General features: G+C 37.2%; 1 protein-coding gene and 1 long non-coding RNA gene across 15 annotated transcripts in view; one reads left to right on the top strand and one right to left on the bottom strand.

Annotated features, from left to right (window-relative positions):
* WNK3 (WNK lysine deficient protein kinase 3) overlaps positions 1–22,354 on the top strand; it is a 398,421-nt gene that overhangs the window by 120,769 nt on the left and 255,298 nt on the right. For 9 of the 10 annotated variants that reach the window (XM_082445069.1, XM_082445070.1, XM_082445066.1 and 6 more), the window contains 2 exons: positions 14,082–14,284; positions 18,443–20,376. The exons of the other annotated variant lie outside the window; for it this stretch is intronic. In XM_082445069.1, coding sequence (XP_082301195.1) covers positions 14,082–14,284; positions 18,443–18,772 — 533 coding nt within the window. In that variant the 3' untranslated portion in view covers positions 18,773–20,376. Of the gene's footprint in view, positions 1–14,081; positions 14,285–18,442; positions 20,377–22,354 lie in introns of those variants that run through there. 10 annotated transcript variants of the gene reach the window in all.
* The window catches only part of LOC309651955, a 36,972-nt gene that overhangs the window by 5,470 nt on the left and 9,148 nt on the right, over positions 1–22,354 (bottom strand). For 4 of the 5 annotated variants that reach the window (XR_014258492.1, XR_014258493.1, XR_014258494.1 and 1 more), the window contains one exon: positions 20,384–20,459. This is a non-coding gene — a long non-coding RNA (uncharacterized lncRNA). Of the gene's footprint in view, positions 1–18,675; positions 18,759–20,383; positions 20,460–22,354 lie in introns of all 5 variants that reach the window. The other variant, XR_014258491.1, reaches the window with a different exon arrangement.

Raw genomic sequence — 22,354 nt, 5'->3', positions numbered from 1 at the left:
TATTTACAATAGCCAGGTCATGGAAACAACCTAAATGCCCAACGACAGACGAATGGATAAAGAAATTGTGGTACCTATATACAATGGAATATTACTCAGCCATAAAAAGGAACGAAATTGGGTCGTTTGTTGAGATGTGGATGGATCTAGAGACTGTCATACAGAGTGAAGTAAGTCAGAAAGAGAAAAACAAATATCGTATATTAACTCCTGTATGTGGAACCTAGAAAAATGGTACAGATGGACCGATTTGCAGGGCAGAAGTTGAGACACAGATGTAGAGAACAAACGTATGGACACCAAGGGGGGAAAGCCACGGGGGGGTGGGAATGGTGTTGTGACGAATTGGGCGATTGGGATTGACATGTATACACTGATGTGTATAAAATTGATGACTAATAAGAACCTGCTGTATAAAAAAATAAATAAAGTTCAAAAATTAAAAAAACAAACAAACATGTATATATGGGAGAGACCCAGGAAAACTGAGTTAACTCACCAAAATGACTGAAGCCCTCACCTTAAATACCTTAAATACCATCTTTAGCTAACAACAAAAGAAGATGTTGGGGGACTTCAAAGGGGAGGAAGGCAATTCACATGAAGATGGAAAAACAAATATTTGCTGGGCCATGCAGAGACAGTGGGACACAGAGTGGACTCTGATCTTTAGCTCTGCCTAGAGTTTACCCCACCACACCTAGCCCTGTTCTTTGCAGATATCTCTGGTGATAGCTCTATAATAGAAACAGGTCCTCTATCTAAATTATTTTAGGCAGTGAGAGGGAGGTCAAAGTTTCTTCCCAAGTCATTTGGGCCTTGATTATTTTTAGTTTGAAATAATCCACAAGCCGAAGAGATATTTTGGGGTAGCAAGTTTTGCTTCCGTACACGGGCAGCGGAACATTCTCCAAGCTCATCTTGTATACTTCCTGCTCCTAGAAGCCACCATTTCCACAAGGAACCATAATTCATTTTATTGGAGATTAGGTTAGAAACCAAGATCTGGGTGGTTGGTGTGCTCATTGCTACTGGGGTGTCATTGCTTCTAGGCCCTTTTAGCTGACACATTAGGAAATATATCTATGCATACTAACTGATATATATCCATGTCTATGAATATTTCTGTATGTAACCATCTGTGTCTATATTAAGGTAAATATGCATTCATATTGGTATCTCCAACTCTAATCCATTACCATATGGATTATATAGCCTTCTTCCCTTGTTTATCTGTAAACTCCCAGTCCAACAGTGAGAGGCTCTCACCATCCCCTATCCATTTATTTAATTGTTCAATTCCAGTATAAGGTATAGTGGTTTCAGATTTGTTAATTTATGCCCCAGTGGGAAATACCTTTATCAACTAGAATGCAGTGCTTATGAATAATTTCTTTTGCCTTTAATATTATAGGTGCCACTCATTTCCAAAGTTATGTAGGTCAGCACTTGTTCCTGTACTCCTTTATGTGATATTCCTTCATATATTTGTAATATGATTAGATTCTTTTGTCACATTCTGCATTCCATCCTGGGATCCCCTGACCTCCTAAATGATTTTTTAAAATTTCATACATTAAAGTTGACTCTTTTTGCTGTAAAGTTCTGTACTTTTTAACAAATGCATTCCATCCTGGGATCTTTATGACCTCCTAAATGATTTAAAAATTTTTCACACATTAAGGTTTATTCTTTGTTCTCTAGGATCCTCTGTGGTTTTTTTTTGTTTTTTTGTTTTTTTGTTTTATAAATTTATTTATTTATTTTTGACTGTGTTGGGTCTTCGTTTCTGTGCGAGGGCTTTCTCCAGTTGCGGCGAGCGAGGGCCACTCTTCATTGCAGTGCGCAGGCCTCTCACTATCGCGGCCTCTCTTGTTGCGGAGCACAGGCTCCAGACGCGCAAGCTCAGTAGTTGTGGCTCACGGGCCCAGTTGCTCCGTGGCATGTGGGATCTTCCCAGACCAGGGCTCAAACCCATGTCCCCTGCATTGGCAGGCAGATTCTCAACCACTGCACCACCAGGGAAGCCCCCTCTGTGTTTTGCTATGTTGTATTGTAGGGGTTTTTTCAGTTCCAAATATTTTCTTATTTCCCTTGAGACTTCCTCTTTGTTCCATGGTTTATTTGGTAAATTGTGTTGTTTAATTTCCAAGTGTTTCAAGATTTTTCTTATTATCTCTGTTACTAATTTATACTTCAATTTCATTATGATCAGAGGATATATTTTCAATGGTTTTGATTACTTTCAGTTTGTTCAGGTTTGCTTTATGACCCAGGATATGGTTTATTTAGGTGAATGTTTCATGTGCACTTGAAAATAAAGTATACCCTATTGTTGTTTAGTAGAGTTTTCTATAAATGTCAGTTAGATCTAGATGTTTGAATGGTATTGTTCAATTATTTTATATCCTTGCTCATTTGCTGTGCACTGCTTCTATTGTTGAGTGAACGAAGAGTGTAGAAGACTCCAGCTGTAATTATGGATTTGTCTCTTTCTCTTTTCAATTCTGTCAGTTTTTGCCTCATGTATTTTGAGGGTATTTTGTTGGTTACAGACACAGCATTGTTATGTCTTCTTGGTGAATTGACTTTTATCATTATATAATATCCCTCTTTATTCTTCGTTATTTTTGCTTGCTTTGATGTCTCCTTTGATATTAAATACCCATTCCATCTTTCTTTTGGTTATTGTTTGCATGGTGTATCTTTTTCATCCTTTTAGTTTTAACCTGCCTATATTATTATATTTGAAGTGAGTTTCTTGCAGACAGCTTATGGTCACATTAAAAAAAAACCCATTCTGGCAATCTCTTTCAATTATTTTTAAACCATTTATAGTGAATGTAATGATCAATATGTTTGGATTTTGGTCTGCCATATTTTAAATCTGTTTTCTGTTTGTTTTTTATTCCTTCTCCTTTCCTACCTTCATTTGGTTTATTTGAATGTACTTTTAGTATTCCATTTTAATTTATCTATTATGTTTTTTCTCTATTTCTTTGTACATTTTTAAGTGGTTGTTCTAGAGATTATAACTTTTCAGTCTACTTAAAATCAAACTTTTACTACTTCAAGAGGAATGTAGAAACCTTACATCCATATAGATTTCTTCCTTCTATAAATTGTCTTAAGTATTCCATCTACATATATGAAAAACTATATCACACGGTGTTATAATTTTCATTTTGCTTGAATTTCAGAACTGAAAAGAATACATTTACCCTGATATCTACCATTTCTGTTGGTCTTCCTTCATTTCTGCTCTTTCATGTTTCCTACTCTTATAATTTCCCTCTGTTTGAAGATCTTCCTTTAGTGTCTCTTTTAGAACAGATCTGCTGGTGACAAATTCTCTTAACTTTTTTTTCATCTGAGAATGTCTTTTTTCACACCTTCATTCCTGAAGGATAATTTTGCTGTATACAGAATTTTGGGTTGACAACGTCTTTTAGCATTTTGAAAATATTATGCCACTTATTTCTAGCTTCCATGGTTTGTGATGAGAAATCCCTAGAAATTTGAATCATTGTTTTCCTGTATAAAATGCATTGTTTTTCTCTGGTTGCTTTCAGAATTCTTCTTCTCTTTAATTTTCAGCCATTTTTCTGTTTCAGTTTCAGCAATTACATATGTAGGCATGCGTTTCTTTGTGTTTATTTCTGTTTTGAGTTCACTGAGCTTATTGAATATGTGGGTTTATGTCCTTTGCCAAATTTAGCAAGTTTTCAGCTAGTAGTGCTTCAGATATTGTTTTCTTATCATGCTCTTTTTTTCACTCTCCTTCTGGGACTCTGATGACACAGATTTTAGACTTTCTGCTATTGTCCTATAGGTCCCTTAGTTTCTGTACATGTTTGTTTTTCGTCTTATTTCTCTGTTGTTTAAATTGAATTTTCTGGGGGGTGGTGGGAATGAGTGAAATAGGTGAGGGAAATTAAGAAGTACAAACTTCCAGTTAGAAAATAAATGAGTCACGGGGATGAAATGTACAGCATGAGAAATATAGTCAAAAAAATACAAAAATATAGTATCTTTGTGTGGTGACAAAGGTGGTCAAAAGGTACAAACTTCCAGTTATAAGATAAATAAGTACTAGGGATGTACTGTACAACATGATTAGTACAATTAACACTGCTGTATGTTATATATGAACGTTTTTAAGAGAGTAAATCTGAGTTCTTATCACAAGGAAAAAAAATTTTTTCTTTTTCTTTTATTTGGTATCTATATGAGATGATGGATGTTCACTAAACTTATTGTGGTAATCATTTCATGATGTATGTAATTCAAATCATTATGCTGTACGCCTTAAACTTATACAGTGCTCTATGTCACTTATATCTCAATAAAACTGGGAAAAAATTGAATTTTCTTTTGTCATCTCCCTTCTGCTATTGAGTTCATCCAAGGAGGTTTTTTGATGCGTTTTTTTGGTTGTTGTATATTTTTTGGTTCTAAAATTTCATTTATGTTCTTCTCTATTTCTTTGTTGAGATTTTCAATTTTGTCATTGGGTTCAGTAGTTTTTGTGATTACCTATTTGAGCATTTTAATAATAGCTGCTTTAGAGTCTTTGTCAGATAATTCCAACATCTGTATTGTCCTTGAATTAGTATCTATTGGTTATCTTTTCCCATATGAGTTGAAATTGTCCTGGTTCTGTGTATGCCAAGTCATACTGAATTTTATCCTGGACATTTTGAATATTCTAGGACTCTGGTGTCTTTTTAAAATCCTCTGTAGAATGTTGACATTTTTGTTCTAGGAGGTAATTGACCCAGTTATTTTTACCTTATGAGTTCCAACCTGTCTTCTGTGTTCTGTTGTTCTAATGTCAGTTCATTTGCTTTGCCTCTGTGGTGCTCTTTGGACCTGTCCCACGTGTGGGTCTCCTAGTGGGTCTCAGTCTTGGGAAGTTGCCTGTTAGTTCAGTTTTCATGTCTTTGGTATGCTGAATAGGATTGGATTCATGTATGCACAGCTCAGTAGTAAATCCAGGAATTCAAAAATAACTTTCCTCAGTTCTTCCCTCCCTGCAGTACCTCCAGTACTTTCTGATTCCCAGTGACTCCTTTTTTTGTTCCTCAGCCAGAAATCTGGGATTTTAGTTACTCCGCTCTCTTGTGCACACCTACCACTGTGCACATGTTTAGGGCCAAGCTTTGGGAGATTAGAGACAGCAGTAAAGCAACAGTGATTGTCTTCACTCTCATGGAACTATAACTCACGCCACTGATCAGAAGGGAGGGGTCCCCTCCCTCAGAGTTTGGCTTCCATGAGCTTCCAGGGACTCTCCCACCACAGGATTGCTTGGGGGTAGGGGAGAGAGTACAGAGAAAATAAGAAAAAAATAGGAATTTCTATGCATTTTGAGAATGTTGGAAGTTCCCTTTCCCATTTCTCATGCCAAAAGTGGAGGATTTCCTCTGGAGGTTTCTCTGAATACCCCAGTGCCTGCTTCTAGATTAACCATGGATACCAGATAGGAAAAATTGGTAAACTCACTGCCATTTTAATGGTACTTTGAAGTTTGGTCTTATTCCCTAGTCACCTGCTACTATTAACTCTTCACAATCCTCAGATTGCTGCTCCATGTATTCTGTCCAGCTTTTATGGAGAGACTAAATATGTTAAGCCCGTTTGCCCCGCAGTGTATAGCTGCTGATGTCTCTGCTCAGTTTTCCCCCCTAGTTTTTATTTTTAAGCTTGACTTTCTGGGAGTGACCCCTATATCTGCATTACTTAGTGTTCAGCCAGAGATTGATCAGAGGTTGCACTTTTAAACACCTCAAGCCCGAAGGGCTTCCACTTTCTGCTGCTGGATCTATGTGTGGCCTGGGAAACTCATTTAAACTTGAGGCCATTTTCTAGCTTTCATTTTCCTCTAGGATTTCTCATGCCTCCTCCTTGCATGTTCAGGCTCTGTCAGCCAGTGATGTGTGTATGGTTTGGGCCCTCGAGTTTATGCTGTGCATGTGACGATATTCCAGTCAACCTGAGATATGTGGACAATTGATCAAACCTGCGATGGTTGTCTCACTTCCCAGGTCTCCCTGTTAACCTCAGGTTAATGGAGATACTGCTTCTAAAGCTCCAAATCAAGTGAGTTACCTATGGCAGCAGTAGCAAAGCTTATTGTTTTCTCAGCCTGTCCTGCTGTGGTTGAATTGCTGGGCAAGAAGAGCTGGTGCAGAGGTAACAGAAACAGCCATGGGCAAAAACGCCACAGATTACACAGTTCTTAAAAGTTGAGTAGTTTTCATGAGTAACACTTTCGATTTTGTTGTATGACTTTGGGCAAATTCCAGATTGCTGAAATGGTTGTTTTTGAGAGTTCTGTCCAGTTTTATTACTGCTTTTGAGGGAGAGGATTTGAAAACCTCCTCACTCTGTCATGCTAGAAGCCAGAAATTATTTTTTAGCAGATAGGAATGACAGTATCTAACTATTAAACTTCCATTAAATTAACTTATTAAAATGTTTAGATTGATTCCTAAGCAGACCTAATATGAAAATATTATTTCCCTAAATGGGAACTAAATTATCTTCATTTTCTCTTTCTTTTAAGAATTCATTGAAGCCAAGTTTGCAAAGATAGGGTGTTCCACACATACCTTCTAGTGGTTTTATTACTTCATTGACTATCACAGAACCAAGTGATTTCATATTTCTAGTTCTAATAGCTCTCTTTCAAAGCTTGCTGACATTTCATATTTTCCCCATTTGGCGAAGATTGGTGGACACATTTGTTGGCCTTAGCGCAGCATTTTGTAAGCTGTCAGCAAGGAGTTAATAGGTGTTGCGTAGTCAAATAGGAATTGTTGGAGTCAATCATATAAAAACCATTTTTTCACTGTAGACTCTCTTAGATCCTTTACTGTGCTAATATGAATTGAGAATTTTCAAGAAAGGAAATAAATGTACATGTCCCAAAACAGTTTTACCAGAGAACCCAATTTTCACAGAACACATTTTAAGAAGCACTGCCTTAACATATATACAAAGATCCACGTCCATCTTTCCCTACACACAGGTATACCTATTTTGTGAGAAACATGAACTGATGCAGGATATTGCATGTAATGGTATCTACAATGTAGGTATGCGGTTAACTTATAATATGAGCACTGTGCTAAACTATGCAGAAAAGAGTTAACATAGCAGGCACAAGACTGCTATCTATAGAAAGGCCTGCTTCCAAGGTTGGACCTTGGCTGGTGTGCAGGAACTTGGTTTCCCTTTCTTCCCTAACTGATAAGTATAGCTCACGTTGCCTAGATTGTTGGTACAAATAATGTGATTTATGCCGAATACCTGTTTTCCTTCTTAGAGTCTGGCATTTTGGTAAATGCTAGGCAAAAGGTGCCTACATGACCAGTCACCAATAAAAACCTTGGACACTGAGTCTCTATTGGGCTTCCCTGACCAGAAACTTACCATTTTTTGCTGCTGAGAGAAAGGAGCATACTCAAGAATGCTCCCTCACCATAGGAAGAGAGCATAGGGAAGTCTGTGCATTAATTTCTCTAGAATCCTGTGTATTTTTCCCTTGCTGATCCTATGTGCATCCTTTTGCTGTAACAAACTTGGCTATGAACACAACTGTATGCTGAGTTCTGTAAGACCGTCTATTGAATCAGTGAATCTGTGAGTGGTCTTGGGAGCCCTGAAACATAATCGCATTACATAATCTCAATCCTCAAAACATCTCTAAAGTAGGTAGAAGTTAGTCTGTCCTTATAGGCAAGGATACTACAGTTAGTGGGGTTAAGCAAATCTGTCTGACTCCAAAGTGTTGGCTCTTCACTGTTATACTGCATTGCCTCCCAATACCAGACATCCTGTCTGCAGTGGATTGAAAGGAGGCAATGGGAGATCGTCAAAGGCGATAGTGGTCTGAGACTGCTTCATTCAGGAAGTAGGATTTGAGTTGGTGTTGAAAGGTAAATGGACCGGATTAAAATTGATGAAGTGGAGTGTGAAGAGTATTGTCAGTAGGTAGAATTGCATGTTATAAAGGCATGCAAATCATAAAATGTAAGATGTATTTGGGAGAAAGAGAATATAACATTTGGGTGAAATGGAGAGTTTACATTAGAAGGTTTTTTCCCCACACTTTTTTTTTAAAATTTTTGGCAACTGCCACAGCTTATCTATGCTATAGTTTGATGTAAGATAATATATTTAATCTAACACATTATTATGTATTTAAGCTTAATAAATGATATAATGTTCAAGGATAATAAATAAGATAATCTATGTTTGCATGTTCTGCAAAGACAATCATGCCTACCAAGGACTTTGCCACCGAAACAAGTTGAAAACCCACTATTGTAGTACAAAGAAACTGTTAAAGTTTGGGTTTTGGGGTGTTTTTTGGAGCAGAGGAATGAAATGCTGAAAACAGCATTTAACTGGTACTAATCTGGTGGCAATGTGAAGAATGTATTGGCTAGAACCAGGGAGTGAATCTATTTAGATCATTACCATCATGGCAGTCCATATATGAGATGATTAAGAGTTTAGAGAAGTATGGAAGTGAAAACAGACAGGAGATGCTGTATAGGATGATTTGCCATGATGTGGTAATAAACTGGATATGTGTGTGTTTGTTGGGAGATCCAAAGAGTCTGAGTCTGGGTGGTTTGTAGAAAATATGGTATCTTTAACAGAAATATAAGATTTAGGCAAACTGTCGTGCTTAGACGATGATAGGCTTGACTGTAGGTGTATTTAATTGAAGAATTTATTGACATTGAATTGGAGAAACACATTTGGAAGTTGGTTGTGAGGTTGGACTGAAGAGACATCAAGATTTGAGATAAGAGATGGAAACATCTGCAGTTGGGTGATTGCTGGAACTATCTGAATGTAGGAATCACCTTGGGGGAAAACAAAAAAGAACACCAAGGACTGAACTCTGATTTTACTCATTTCATCAATAAGAAATGAATATTAAAGAGCACCTTTGAAGTTATGTTACCACCTATCATAAAACACATTTGAAGAGCACTTCTTTTAATGTGCATTCATCGGGTAATTTCTGGTTTGTGAACTTTAATATGATATGAATAACTTTCAAATGAAATCAATAAATGTTCTTAACATTTATCAATCAATAAATGTGCCTAACTGAATAGTTAGGCACTGAATAACATTCAGTAGGGTATACAGAAGTAGACATACAGTGTTGTACACATTGAAACTTATATAATGTTATAGATCAATGTTACTTCAATAAAAGAAAAATAAATACTTGTTTGGGTTTGTTATTTCTTCCTCTACTTGTTGGCAACTGTATCACTAGTGCAGCAGCCATCATTGCCCGCCAATTGAGTGCATAAGATCACTTGTTCCACCAGATATGTACACAAGAAGAATCCTGACATTGGGTTTTCCGTGAGTACAGAAATGTTCTTAAATGAATGACATTCAAACTTAGCTCTATTTTTTTAAAGAAACTAAAGGGGAATGAGCACAGAAATACTCCTTCAGGTTAGTTGGGTGGGCAGAAATGCTGGCACTAATATGTATATGTTTCTGGCTATCGTCTGCTTTTTATTCCTACCTGCTGACATTTTTCCAGGTTAAGAACACAATCTATAAAGGCTTCAGCTCCAAAGTCTTCCCCAACATTGTTGTGTTATTTGTTTGCTCACTGGAGTTGGCAGAGAATCACATGAATGTGCAGAGGGATAACAGGAAAAAATGATACTTTTATTATAGGCTGACTTGTGTGTCCTTGGGTTTTAAGTTTTAAAAAAGTAGGAATTAAAAAAAAAAAAGTAGGAATTCCAAAAAGATTGGTACGTCCTTTTAGTACATCATGGTTACCCAAAATTAGTAAAAGTTATTTTTGTAAAACTCTTTTGTATATGAGAATATGTTCCACTTAATTCATTAAACTCTTCTTAAGCAATTTTCACTAATATGTTTCCATTTGATTTTTATTAACAAAATTCCACACTTTATTTTGATTTCCTTAGTTTTTGCATAAATTCTTTTTCTATTCTAGGATCCCATCCAGGATACCACCTGATATTTACTTGTCATGTCTCTAAGCTCCTCTTGGCAGTTTTCTCAAACTTCCCTTGTTTTTTTTTTTTTCTGTTTGTTTGTTTTTAAATTTTATTGAAGTATAGTTGATTTACAATGTTGTGTTAATTTCTTTTGTACAGCAAAGTGACTCAGCCATATATATATATATATATGTGTGTGTGTGTGTGTGTGTGTGTGTGTGTGTGTGTGTGTGTTCTTTTCATATTCTTTCCATTATGGTTTGTCACAGGATATTGAGTATAGTTCCCTATGTCCATTTAATTTTTAATCTCCTTGACTCTAAGCCTTCAGTAGCACAAGGGTCATAGAGAATGACAGGCTATGCATAAGCAATCATTGAGATTATCATGTTCCTCCTTATTAAGCAATTTTCTTATCCTTTTCCCAGTTTGTTGCATGGGTTGGCATGGTACAATGGAAAGCACACTGACCAAATAGTCAGGATACTTGGGTTCTAACCCCAGCGTATAACCTCAGCTGTTTACTTTCTGGATTCCAGTCTTCCCATCCCCAAAATAGAATGATACTTGCTGAACCTATATCACGGACCTGTTATGAGTTTCAAAGAATATAAAGAAAAGTACTTTGAAAGTGTTTATATGTAGGCTTCTTGCATTATCCTTTACATTTTTTATCGTTTTTCACAATTAAAAAAAAGTACCATAACAATTGTACAAGATATTTTCACATGTTTATTTAATTAAATCTGTGGAAGTGTTACTGTGCTTAAATTTCACAACTGCATTTACTAAAATTCGTTTTAGACCCACTCTGTAAGTTTTGACTTGTAAATCAGTCAGAGGAACTTTATGAATCTTTTCTATGAGAATGATTTAGTTAGCCTGTATAATAGCACTAAATAATTTAAAGACAGTGTGATGTTCAGATTAGGAAACTTTTCACTGATGAAGACATCTGTAATTGATTTCTTTCATCTATTTGGACATCTTGTGCTCCAGAACTCATGAGGCTAACAAAACCATCTGCCTTCTTATTTCTGCTATTCTAGATAGACATTCTTTTTATCAATAATAAACAGAAATATCGGTAAACAAAAAATTAAATGAGATTCTAGTTTTCTGAAGATTGTTGAAAGTCAGTATGGTATATTAAAAGAAAGAGTTCTTGTCTAGGCTTTAGAATTCTGGCCCTGGCTCTGCTGGTATCTAATTGCAAGAACTCAGGCATGGGGCTTCCATCGTGGCACAGTAGTTAAGAATCCGCCTGCCAATCTACAGATTCAGTGCAATCCCTATCAAACTACCAATGGCATTTTTCACAGAACTAGAACAAAAAATATCACAATTTGTATGGAAACGAAAAAGACCCCAAATAGCCAAGGCAATCTTGAGAAAGAAAAATGGAGCTGGAGGGATCAGGCTCCCTGACTTCAGACTATAATACAAAGCTACAGTAAACAAGACAGTATGGTACTGGCACAAAAACAGAAATATAGAACAATGGAACATGATAGAAAGCCCAGAGATAAACCCACGCACATATGGTCACCTTATCTTTGATAAAGGAGGCAAGAATATACAATGGAGAAAAGACAGCCTCTTCAATAAGTGGTGCTGGGAAAACTGGACAGCTACATGTAAAAGAATGAAATTAGAATACTCCCTGACACCATGCACAAAAATAAACTCAAAATGGATTAAAGACCTAAATGTAAGGCCAGACACTATAAAACTCTTAGAGGAAAACATAGGCAGAACACTCTATGACATAAATCACAGCAAGATCCTTTTTTACCCACTTCCTAGAGGAATGGAAATAAAAACAAAAATAAATAAATGGGACCTAATGAAACTTAAAAGCTTTTGCACAGCAAAGGAACCATAAACAAGACAAAAAGACAACCCTTAGAATGGGAGAAAATATTTGCAAATGAAGCCACTGACAAAGGATTAATCTCCAAAATATGTAAGCAGCTCATGTAGCTCAATATTAAAAAAACAAACAACCCAATCCAAAAATGGGCAGAAGACCTAAATAGATATTTCTCCAAAGAAGATATACAGATTGCCAACAAACACATGAAAGAATGCTCAACATCATTAATCATTAGAGAAATGCAAATCAAAACTGCAATGAGGTATCACCTCACACCTGTCAGAATGGCCATCATCAAAAAATCTACAAACAGTAAATGCTGGAGAGGGTGTGGAGAAAAGGGAACCCTCTTGCACTGTTGGTGGGAATATAAATTGATACAGCCACTATGGAGAACAGAATGGAGGTTCCTTAAAAAACTAAAAATAGAACCACCATATGACCCAGCGATCCCACTACTGGGCATATACCCTGAGAAAACTGTAATTCAAAAAGAGTCATGCTGGGCTTCCCTGGTGGTGCAGTGGTTGGGAATCTGCCTGCCAATGCAGGGGACACGGGTTCGAGCCCTGGTCTGGGAGGGTCCCACATGCCGCGGAGCAACTAGGCCCGTGGGCCACAATTTGCTGAGCCTGCGCGTCTGGAGCCTGTGCTCCGCAACAAGAGAGGCCGTGATAATGAGAGGCCTGCACACCGTGATGAAGAGTGGCCCCCACTTGCTGCAACTAGAGAAAGACCTCACACAGAAACGAAGACCCAACACAGCCATAAATAAATAAATAAATAAACCCAAAAGTTTAAAAAAAAAAAAAAAGAGTCATGTTACCCCAATGTTCATTGCAGCACTATTTACAATAGCCGGGACATGGAAGCAACCTACGTGTCCATCGACAGATGAATGGATAAAGCAGATGTGGCACATATGCACAATGGAATATTACTCAGCCATAAAAGGAAACGAAATTGAGTTATTTGTAGTGAGGTGGATGGACCTAGAGTCTGTCATACAGAGTGAAGTAAGTCAGAAAGAGAAAAACAAATACCGTATGCTAACACATATATATGGAATCTAAAAAAATTTTAAAAATGGTTCTGAAGAACCTAGGGGCAGGGCAGGAATAAAGACGCAGACGTTGAGAATGGACTTGAGGACACGGGGAGGGGGAAGGGTAAGCTGGGACGAAGTGAGAGAGTGGCATGGACATATATACACTACCAAATGTAAAATAGCTAGTGGGAAGCAGCCACATAGCACAGGGAGATCAGCTCGGTGCTTTGTGACCACCTAGAGGGGTGGGATAGGGAGGGTGGGAAGGAGACGCAAGAGGGAGGGGATATGGGGATATATGTATAAGTATAGCTGACTCACTTTGTTATACAGCAGTAACTAACACACCATTGTAAAGCAATTATACTCCAATAAAGATGTTAAAAAAAAAAATCTGCCTGCCAATGCAGGTGACACGGGTTCGATCCCTGGTCTGGGAAGATCCCACATGCCATGGAGCAACTAAGCCCGTGAGCCACAACTACTGAGCCTGCGCTCTAGAGCCCATGGGCCACAACTACTGAGCCCGCACACCTGGAGCCCGTGCTCCGCAACAAGAGAAGCCACTGCGATGAGAAGCCTGCGCACCACAACGAAGGGTAGCCTCCGCTCGCCGCAACTAGAGAAAGCCTGTGCACAGCAACGAAGACCCAACACAGCCAAAAATAAAAACAAATAAATAAATTTATTTAAATAAAAAAGGAACTCAGGCATGTCAATTTACTTTTTCTGGGCCTCATTTCCCCATTATAAAACAAGTGGTTTTAGATTGGACTTCTAAGGTTCTTTCCATTTTTAACATTCTGTCATTGTTTTTTAACTCTTCTAAGTATCTGTCTGAGGAACCTGATGATAAGATTAGAGTTGATACTAATATTTTTGAGATACTATTTATTATATTTGACTTATACCTAAGGTGACCATATAATTTGCCATCCAAACAAGAAGAAACTTTTGAGAGTGAAAGGGATACTGTTAGTAATTACACAAGGACCATAGCTTTAAGCCAGAACTAGAATGTCTGGTTACCCTATTTATACCCAATATGTAGTTCTGCATTACTGGCCGAAAAAGAGTATTTGTTTATCAGTTTTAATTCCTTTTCCTGGTTTCTCTGTTTTTTTTTTCCTTCTTATAGATCCACTGTGTGTGGAAAGTAGTGCAGCAGCATGCCAGCAATCTCCAGCTAGTAAAAAAGGGATGTTCACAGATGACTTACACAAACTGGTGGATGACTGGACAAAGGAAACAGTAGGAAATTCTCTTATTAAGCCAAGTTTAAACCAACTTAAACAGAGTCAACAGAAACTAGAAACAGACAACTGGAACAAAGTATATGAAGTAAGTTGTTTATACCTGACCCTCTTTATTTATGAGAACTAAAACCATAAAAATTGATTCACTTAGGCCTATAGTTATAGTCACTATGATAGAGTGGTGTGATTTGACAACAGAGAGACTTTTATCCTTATCTAGATTCATTATGTCTTTGAGCAAATTATGTTTTAGGCCAGGGGCCAGCAAACTATTTCTGGGAAGGGGTCAGTTAGTAAATATTTTCAAGCCATGTGGTTGTAACTAATCAACACAGCCATAGACAATACATAAACAAGTGGGCATGGCTTTGTTCCATTAAAACTTGATTTGCAAAAAGAGGTGGCAGGCTGTAGATTGCTGACCCTTGTTTTAGGCTATTATACCTGAAGAAAAAAAAAACATCAAGTATCAAAAAAGAAAGCATCTGGGGTGAGGGTTAATTCAATCTTGTGGTGCCACAAGAATTTGGGTTTTGAGGAAAAGTTATCTTATGTTAATTGTACATCAGTATTCTTAGAGCCAATAAGTTATCTTACGTATTCAGTATGAAAAAGAATTTTAAAGATACTTAAACTAGAATATTATAAAAGATGTCTTAAGTTTATGGACGAGATGTCTACTTAATTGCATATGGCCTTAGTCAGGTATACAAGCAATTGAAATGTAGAAAGTAGTTGTGGTGCACGGGCTTAGTTGCTCCACAATGCATTCTGGAGTGGGAAGAAGACAGATTCACAGAATAGTATATATAGTATTTATGTAAAATTATATAAGATACATGTATATATGCATAGAAATAGGAAAAGCCATTAAAATATGCTGGATGGTGGAATTGGGGCCTTATTTTACTTTGTACTTTTCTGTATTTGAATTTTTAAAGTATCATTTTTTCAAAGTGAGTAAATCTATTAAAATGTGAATCAGGGCTTAGAATCTGAACCCATATAATTGAAAGAGATATATCTGAGTGTGTGTGTGTGTTATGTTTGTGTACATATAAGTGTGTGTATATATAGTCATTGCATGTAGTGTGCTAAAGAGTCTGAAAATTCATTTAGTGTTAACATTGAATAAAATTTTTCAAAAGCCTAGATTTTCCAAACTAGTAAGCAGTGTATCTGCTTAAGGGCTCTGTGTATTTATATTATTCCTGGCACCGATTTATACACAGATAGTATCACCATTGTAAAAATTGGCAGCCTTTAGAGGCAAATTTTAAGGCATAAATGTGTTTGTGCTGCCAGTGAGAGATCCTCTGAGCACTATGTGAATGGAGGCCTTTGTTGATGAGTTGGAGGGTGGTTTATTGCGGTATAATGAGGGATGTTTGGAAGAAGAGTGAGTAGAAAATGGAGTACGAATAAAAGTGGTGAAGGTCTTTATACGGACTGGGGTTCCAGCGTCAGCTCAGTCATTTACTAGTTGTGTGACTTTAGACAAGTCACTTTTGTGTCAGTTTTTACGTCTTTAAAACAGGGATAATACCTTCCTGCTTTGCAGGATTGCTGTGAGGATTAAATGAGGTAACATCTATAAAGTGCCTAGCACATAGTAGTATCCTATACATGGTAACTATTTTTGTATTTTTAGGTTCAGTTGATTATACCTTTGTGTGGAGAGCCCATCTCACTATCTAATGTTCTCGCATGTTACTGTTCTGTGCCTTAGAAAATTTTGTCACAATTATGTGCCAAGCCCTCTGCTAGGCACTGGGTTTGATCAGCAAAAACAAGTATGTTCCCTGTTCTCATGGGACTTATATGCTGGTGGGACAGTTAGATATGAACAGACTTGTATAAATAAACATAAAATTGCAGCTGTAATAAGGACTACAAAGGAGAGAGATAGGATACCATACAGTAAGGGAAATTTGACCTAGTAAAGGCAAGTCAAGAAAAGCTTCCCTGAGAAAGTGATGATTGAGCAGAGATCTGCAGGATGAGTAAGTGTTAACTAGGTGAAAAGGGGAGGGAATATGATTCTAAGCAGAAAGAACAGCATATGCAAAACCCCTGTATGGGGAAACAGAGAATGAAAGGACTGAAAGTAGGCCCATTTGGCTGAAGTGAAGAGAGCAGAGAAGAGTTGGTGCACAGTGAATCTAAGGAGAGTCTTAAAAGTGGTGATGACAAGGAACTTTGTCTTTATTTTAAGACGGATGGATAGCCATTGAAGCCCTAGGGTTGACATGATCAGATTTGCTTTTTGAAAAGATCACTCTGGCTTGAAGCAAGAAGAAAGATTATTGAAGATAAGGGTAGATATTTGTAGACCAATTAAGAGTTAGTCACAGTAGGCCCGATAAAGAGAAGTTGAACAACTTTTTTTTTTTTTAAATGTGTAGTGATAGCAAGTTTTTAAAATTTATGTAATTTATTTATTTATTTGGCTGTGTTGGGTCTTCATTTCTGCGCGAGGGCTTTCTCCAGCTGCAGTGAGCGGGGGCCACTCTTCATCGCGGTGCGCGGGCCTCTCACTGTCGCGGCCTCTCTTGTTGGGGAGCACAGGCTCCAGATGCGCAGGCTCAGTAGTTGTGGCCCACGGGCCCAGCTACTCCGCGGCATGTGGGATCCTCCCAGACCAGAGCTCGAACCCGTGTCCCCTGCATTGGCAGGCAGACTCTCAACCACTGCGCCACCAGGGAAGCCCTGAACAACTTTTTAAATAACTATACTTCAATTTAAAAAAAGAGAGAGAGAGAAGCTGAAGAGAAGTGAACAGATTACAAAAAATGTTTAAGAGATAAAATGGACCAGATTTAGTGATGGAACTGATGTTTGGCAGAGGGGAGGTGTCAAGGCAAGGTTTCTGGCTGGTATAACTGGCTATCATTCCAGCATACCAATCATCAAGAAGGGGAACATGAGCAGGCAGTGTGTTTTGGTAGAAGAAAGATCATACGTTTGGTTTTGGTCATTTGAATCTGAGATGCCTTTTAAATATCCAAGAGAAGATTAAGTATAACATGTCATCTCCAATTTTTATTTTTTTTTAAATAAAAATCACATTGTTACTGTTTGTAAATAATAATGTTTGTTATAGAACTTAATCAATGCAGAAAAGTACAAAATTTTAAAATACCACCTTCAAATCCTACCACCCAGAAATAATTGTCACTAACTTTAGATAAACATCACTTCAGATATCTTTCTATGTCTGTATCTGAATACATAGAAATAGCTTTACAAAAATGTGATCATACTATATGTGCTATTTTAAAATCAGAAGTATTTAGTTTTACTTTAACAGAATAAAAATACTGATATGAAAAAGGGATTGCTGGACTTTAAATGTTTTTCTTTTCACCTCAGGAGATCTTGTCATTCATTCTTGAGTCAAGCTAAAAACCTTTATCTTAGCTGTAGTTTGAAACTTTAGTTGAAAGCATTTTAGCTTGACCATCAATTTAGAAGAACTAAGAATTTGGGACTGATACCAAGCTCTCCTTTAAGTAAGAATTATTTACTTCCATTTAGACTTATTATTCCCATGTTCATAAGATTTCAGTAATCTCTATACATACACATAATCACAATACGATATAATACGAAGAGTCAGGCAGGAATATGTTTTCTCAGTACTGCCCGAAACATAATTGTCTTGAGTTTAAATTTCCAAAAATAGAACAGAAATGTCAGACTTTAAATAGTGAGTAGGAGGAGGTAGGGAGGTGACATTTATTGAGCACCTACTATATGCCAGGCTTTCCCCTATGCCACTCTAAATCATGCTCCTCTTTCTCCAAAGAATTATGTAGTAAAATGGACTACTGTTGTCTGTGGCCCTGAATGAGAGACTGCCTGGGACTGGCAGAAGGAAGTAAAAATAGAAGAGTAGTGCATGCATGAGGAAAGGAGACACTAAACTGTGAACAGAAACTTAGCAGGGCTCTTGGAGTTAGCTGGAGCTGTGTTCAAATCCTCACCTTACTATTAACTTGCTAAGTGGTGATGGGTGTTATCAATTTTGAGCTTCTGTTTCCTCATCTAAAAATGCCTGCCTTGCAGGGCAGTTACGAAGATGAAATGAAATAAGGTATATAACTATGCTTAGCACACAGAAAGTTACTCCAAAAATGGTAGACACTCAGAATAATAATGGGAGAGTAGTAAGCCAAAAAGAATACAGATAGGTAAAAGTATCTACCAAATAAACTGATCTTTTGTTTTTATTTTTTGTTAGAATACTCCATCTACTATGGGCTACACATCAACATGGATTTCTTCTCTGTCCCAAATCCGTGGAGCTGTCCCAACCTCCTTGCCACAAGGACTCTCACGCCCTTCATTTCCTGGCCCATTATCATCATATGGAATACCCCATGTTTGTCAATATAATGCTGTGGGGGGGCCAGGGTATCCAGTACAGTGGGTAGGAATTTCAGGAACACCACAACAGTCTGTAGTAATTCCTACCCAATCTGGGGGACCGTTCCAGCCGGGGATGAATTTGCAGGCATTTCCAGCTTCATCAGTGCAGAATCCATCCACGATCCCTCCTGGTCCCAAGTGAATCAGAGTAGAAGATGAAGAAAAAGGAGGTATTTTTCAGAGTTAATTAATTTTCAGGACACCTAATATATTAAACTTTCTTCTTCTTTGGTTCTGCCATATTTTCCTTCGTTTTGAGTTTACTTTCCACTATATTTTTTTTTTGTTCCAATGTAGTATTTGATATAGCTCATCATCCTGTAGAACTGTGCAGTTTGTACATAGAACACTGCACACAGAAATGTTTTTTCACTTCAAATCCTATCCTCTTTGATACTTGATTTTTTAAAAATACTGTTCAGAATGCTTTAATAAGCTCAGCTTGAGCATTTCCATTTCCAGGACACTTTCCATTATTGCTGCTCTCTGCAGCTGGATGATACTTTTCTTTAAAAGGTATAAAAACTATTTATATTCCCCTAACATGGGCAAAGTGAGACCCTCCAACAGCTGGAGTCTTATGGGATTCTTCACGTTTATCTTAGGTTTACCTTTCGCAGAAGGCAGGGTAACTTGCTGCAGGAAATGTTTTGGTGTATAAAATTAGAATAACTTTGTCAACCAATATAGAACATGAGCCCTTTTTAATGTGATTTTCTTCCCGTCGTCACAGCAGTAGGAGTGAAGCCTTGTTTTAGGTGAGGCGGAGAGAAAGGAAAAAACAGAACTGTAACAGTTCCTTGATTCTGCAGATACTGTAGCTGCTTTAGGATTTCCATAGTAATTCAAAGCAGCTATCTCTTTGTTTCTCATGTGCACACTACATTGTTTTTGAGCATCTGAGAGGCATTGGTTTGGCTTGCAGTCTTTTGCAAGGGATGTATTGCAGCTGATACGAATCTCATTTGGGGGGAATCTTTGTGTTCCTAACAAAGAGGATTCAAGTTACACCTCTATTAGTCCATTCTTCTGAAGTGAAATTTACTTGACACAGTAGGTTTTGTAGGTTTTGAGACTTACACATGAAACACTGGCTTTACAGGGTTCTAAGAGATGTGGGGTATACATTGTCCTGCAGTAGATAGTAGACCCTCAAACGATACTATTTAAGTTGCCCTTAGCTTTTTTTTTTTGATTACCTTTTTTTCAGTTGTTATAGTTTTCTTGTTAGTATCTAGCATCTCAGATGATTTTAGATCTCAGATGATTTTGGCAGCCTCTTTAGAATCTGAGAGAGATCACTGTCAAGTTGCACTTTACTGGGTTTTATCCAGTTTTAGGAGGAGGGGAGGCAATGTCAAAATATACACTTTTGGTTTTCAAGAAGGTTAACTGTAATAATCTTAAAAGGCTGGTCACAGAGTTACCTAATGCTCAGTCTGTGAAACCCAAATAGAATTCTAAAATGGTATTTATCGACTACCACATATAAAGATGTTTAAAATACTTAGTTTTCACTCTGAAGATTTCAAGGTCATTTCTAGTACACATTTACCTATAACGAGTTCTGTCTACTGGTCAACATTCCAGATGATCACCCAACATTTCTGTTGACAGATTTTCCTCTAAAAATTTTACCCCATGATCTTGCCAGGTAATGAGGAAAACTTAATGGGTGTACTTTTTTTTGCACAGTCTACTTTGTGACATTCAGTACCCTTTTTCAAAAAAAAATGTGTCTTATGTTACTTACCTGAGGATCACACTCAGCATCATGAAGATTCTGTTGCTATCATTTGGGGGCATCCAGGGCAGCATTTTGAGAATTGCTGTTGATAAGAGCCACAGGTTTCTTTTCATAAAACATACTCTGGTTTGGATGAGTCTTTCTAAAACTTATGTACAGATTCTTCAAATTTCTTCTACAGTATTGGTTTGCAAGTTGAAGTGGTTTTAGGACATTAGTGTAATGCAAATTCTTGCATTGCAGTTTTCCATGTGTACAAAAACAATGTGCCTAAAATCCGTAATTCTTTAAAACTGCTTGTGTTTCATTATTAGAGTCGGCTTTGTGTGATTACATTGAGACTTACAACCTATAAAGTGAAAATACTGCAGGTTTTATGATCCCTTCTTCTCGAGTTGCAATCCTTTTAAACAGTATACCCCAGGATGAAAAAAGCTCCATGGATGACATGCACAATTACATTTATTAATGGCTGCTCTACATCATATGTCCCACATTTTGCCACCACCTCTGTTTTATGTATAATTCATCATTCTTTTGCCTGCAGAATTTTGCAGTGCCTTGTAATATTTAGAATCTTTTCAGATTTTTTGCTGGAAAGAAAAGTAGTCTTCTAAAGTTTGAAGATGGTGAGTAGTGTACTGCTGTCCCCATGCTGACTGCAGTAGTTGGGTTAACATATGTTATGTATACATGATGTATATGTAACGTGTATAAGTTTAAAAATACAGAAAAAAGTGAGTTTGTGCAGAAATGAAGAAAACAGTGTTATTCACATCACTGTGGGTTTTTAAGTTATTTTTTTTCCCATTACTTAAATGTTTGATTCCGATTACAGTCACTTTGACTGTAAATATTAGCTAGTTTTCTATCTAGGGGTTTTGCATTATTTCATAATTTTGCTAAATCATATGATAGTGCTGTTTTCATCCTTGCTGAGGTTACTTCCCCCCCCCAAGAAATAATTAACTCTTGAGGTAAAGCTCAGAAATTCCCTTCTTACTTAACAAAGAGCCTACTATGTAACAAGGGCCTTCTCCCCATTTCCAACACACACACACAAACCTGTCCTTTCCATTTTCCTTCTTGTAGAAGAAAAAAAGGTTATACTAAACCATCCCACTTGTAAAGTTTATTTGGGGGTAGTCTGTGTGTCCAACCACCATGTTTACTTCTCAAAGTGCAAGTCTGATGAATAGTACTGTATCTCCATATGTGGCAATGTGAGCATTTCATCATGAATTACCTGCTGCTATGTTTGTGAAGTTGGGTGTAACATCGTAAGAATATGAAACCAGTATTGGTGTAAATCTAATGAAAATAACCCTATGTATATTTGTAGCAGTCTTGAATCTCTAAGGCAATTTGCTGTAGTATAACAAATATCCATTTCCTTTTTCATCTTTTTCTTGCCAGTTTTATATCAAGCATGAATTCTAATGGTTTGACAGCAAAATTATCTGTGAAAGTATAAAAGGCACTTTTCTGCTGTGATTTTTGGATTGAGTGTGGAGTGTTATGTACAGTATGATGGGATGTATCATTTTAGAACCGCAGATTTAATTCTAGTCCAATTACATTTGTTTATCTACCTCTTTTTCAGTGCTGTTTTGGGGTACACATGTAAACATTGCCTGTGAAACTTGCTTTTTTGCCTTGACTCTCAGTATTCTTTCAGGTTATAAATCTGGCCTGCTAACTATGAGTTTGAAATGAGAGGGACCATCACTCTGGCACCAATCTATGTTTAAGTGACGAGAGCCACATGCTTCTGTGAAATAAGCTTTGGGGATTTAGGGATGGAGAACAGAGAAATAAATCCAGCTGGTGGCAATATAGGACTTAGTTGTAGAAGTTAGTTGTAAAATAAACAAATGGTAAGAAAGTACCTAAATTAGACAGTCTGGTGCCTGTAACTTCGCATCTTTTATTAGAGATGCGTTTCTTGTCTGTGTGCCTAAAGGGCTGTGGGTTGAA

This window comes from Balaenoptera physalus (assembly GCF_965194825.1).
Source record: "Balaenoptera physalus genome assembly, chromosome: X".
Lineage (NCBI taxonomy): Eukaryota > Metazoa > Chordata > Mammalia > Artiodactyla > Balaenopteridae > Balaenoptera > Balaenoptera physalus.
The sequence above is the reverse complement of the archived record's forward strand: the minus strand, read 5'-3'. Positions and strand labels throughout refer to the sequence as shown.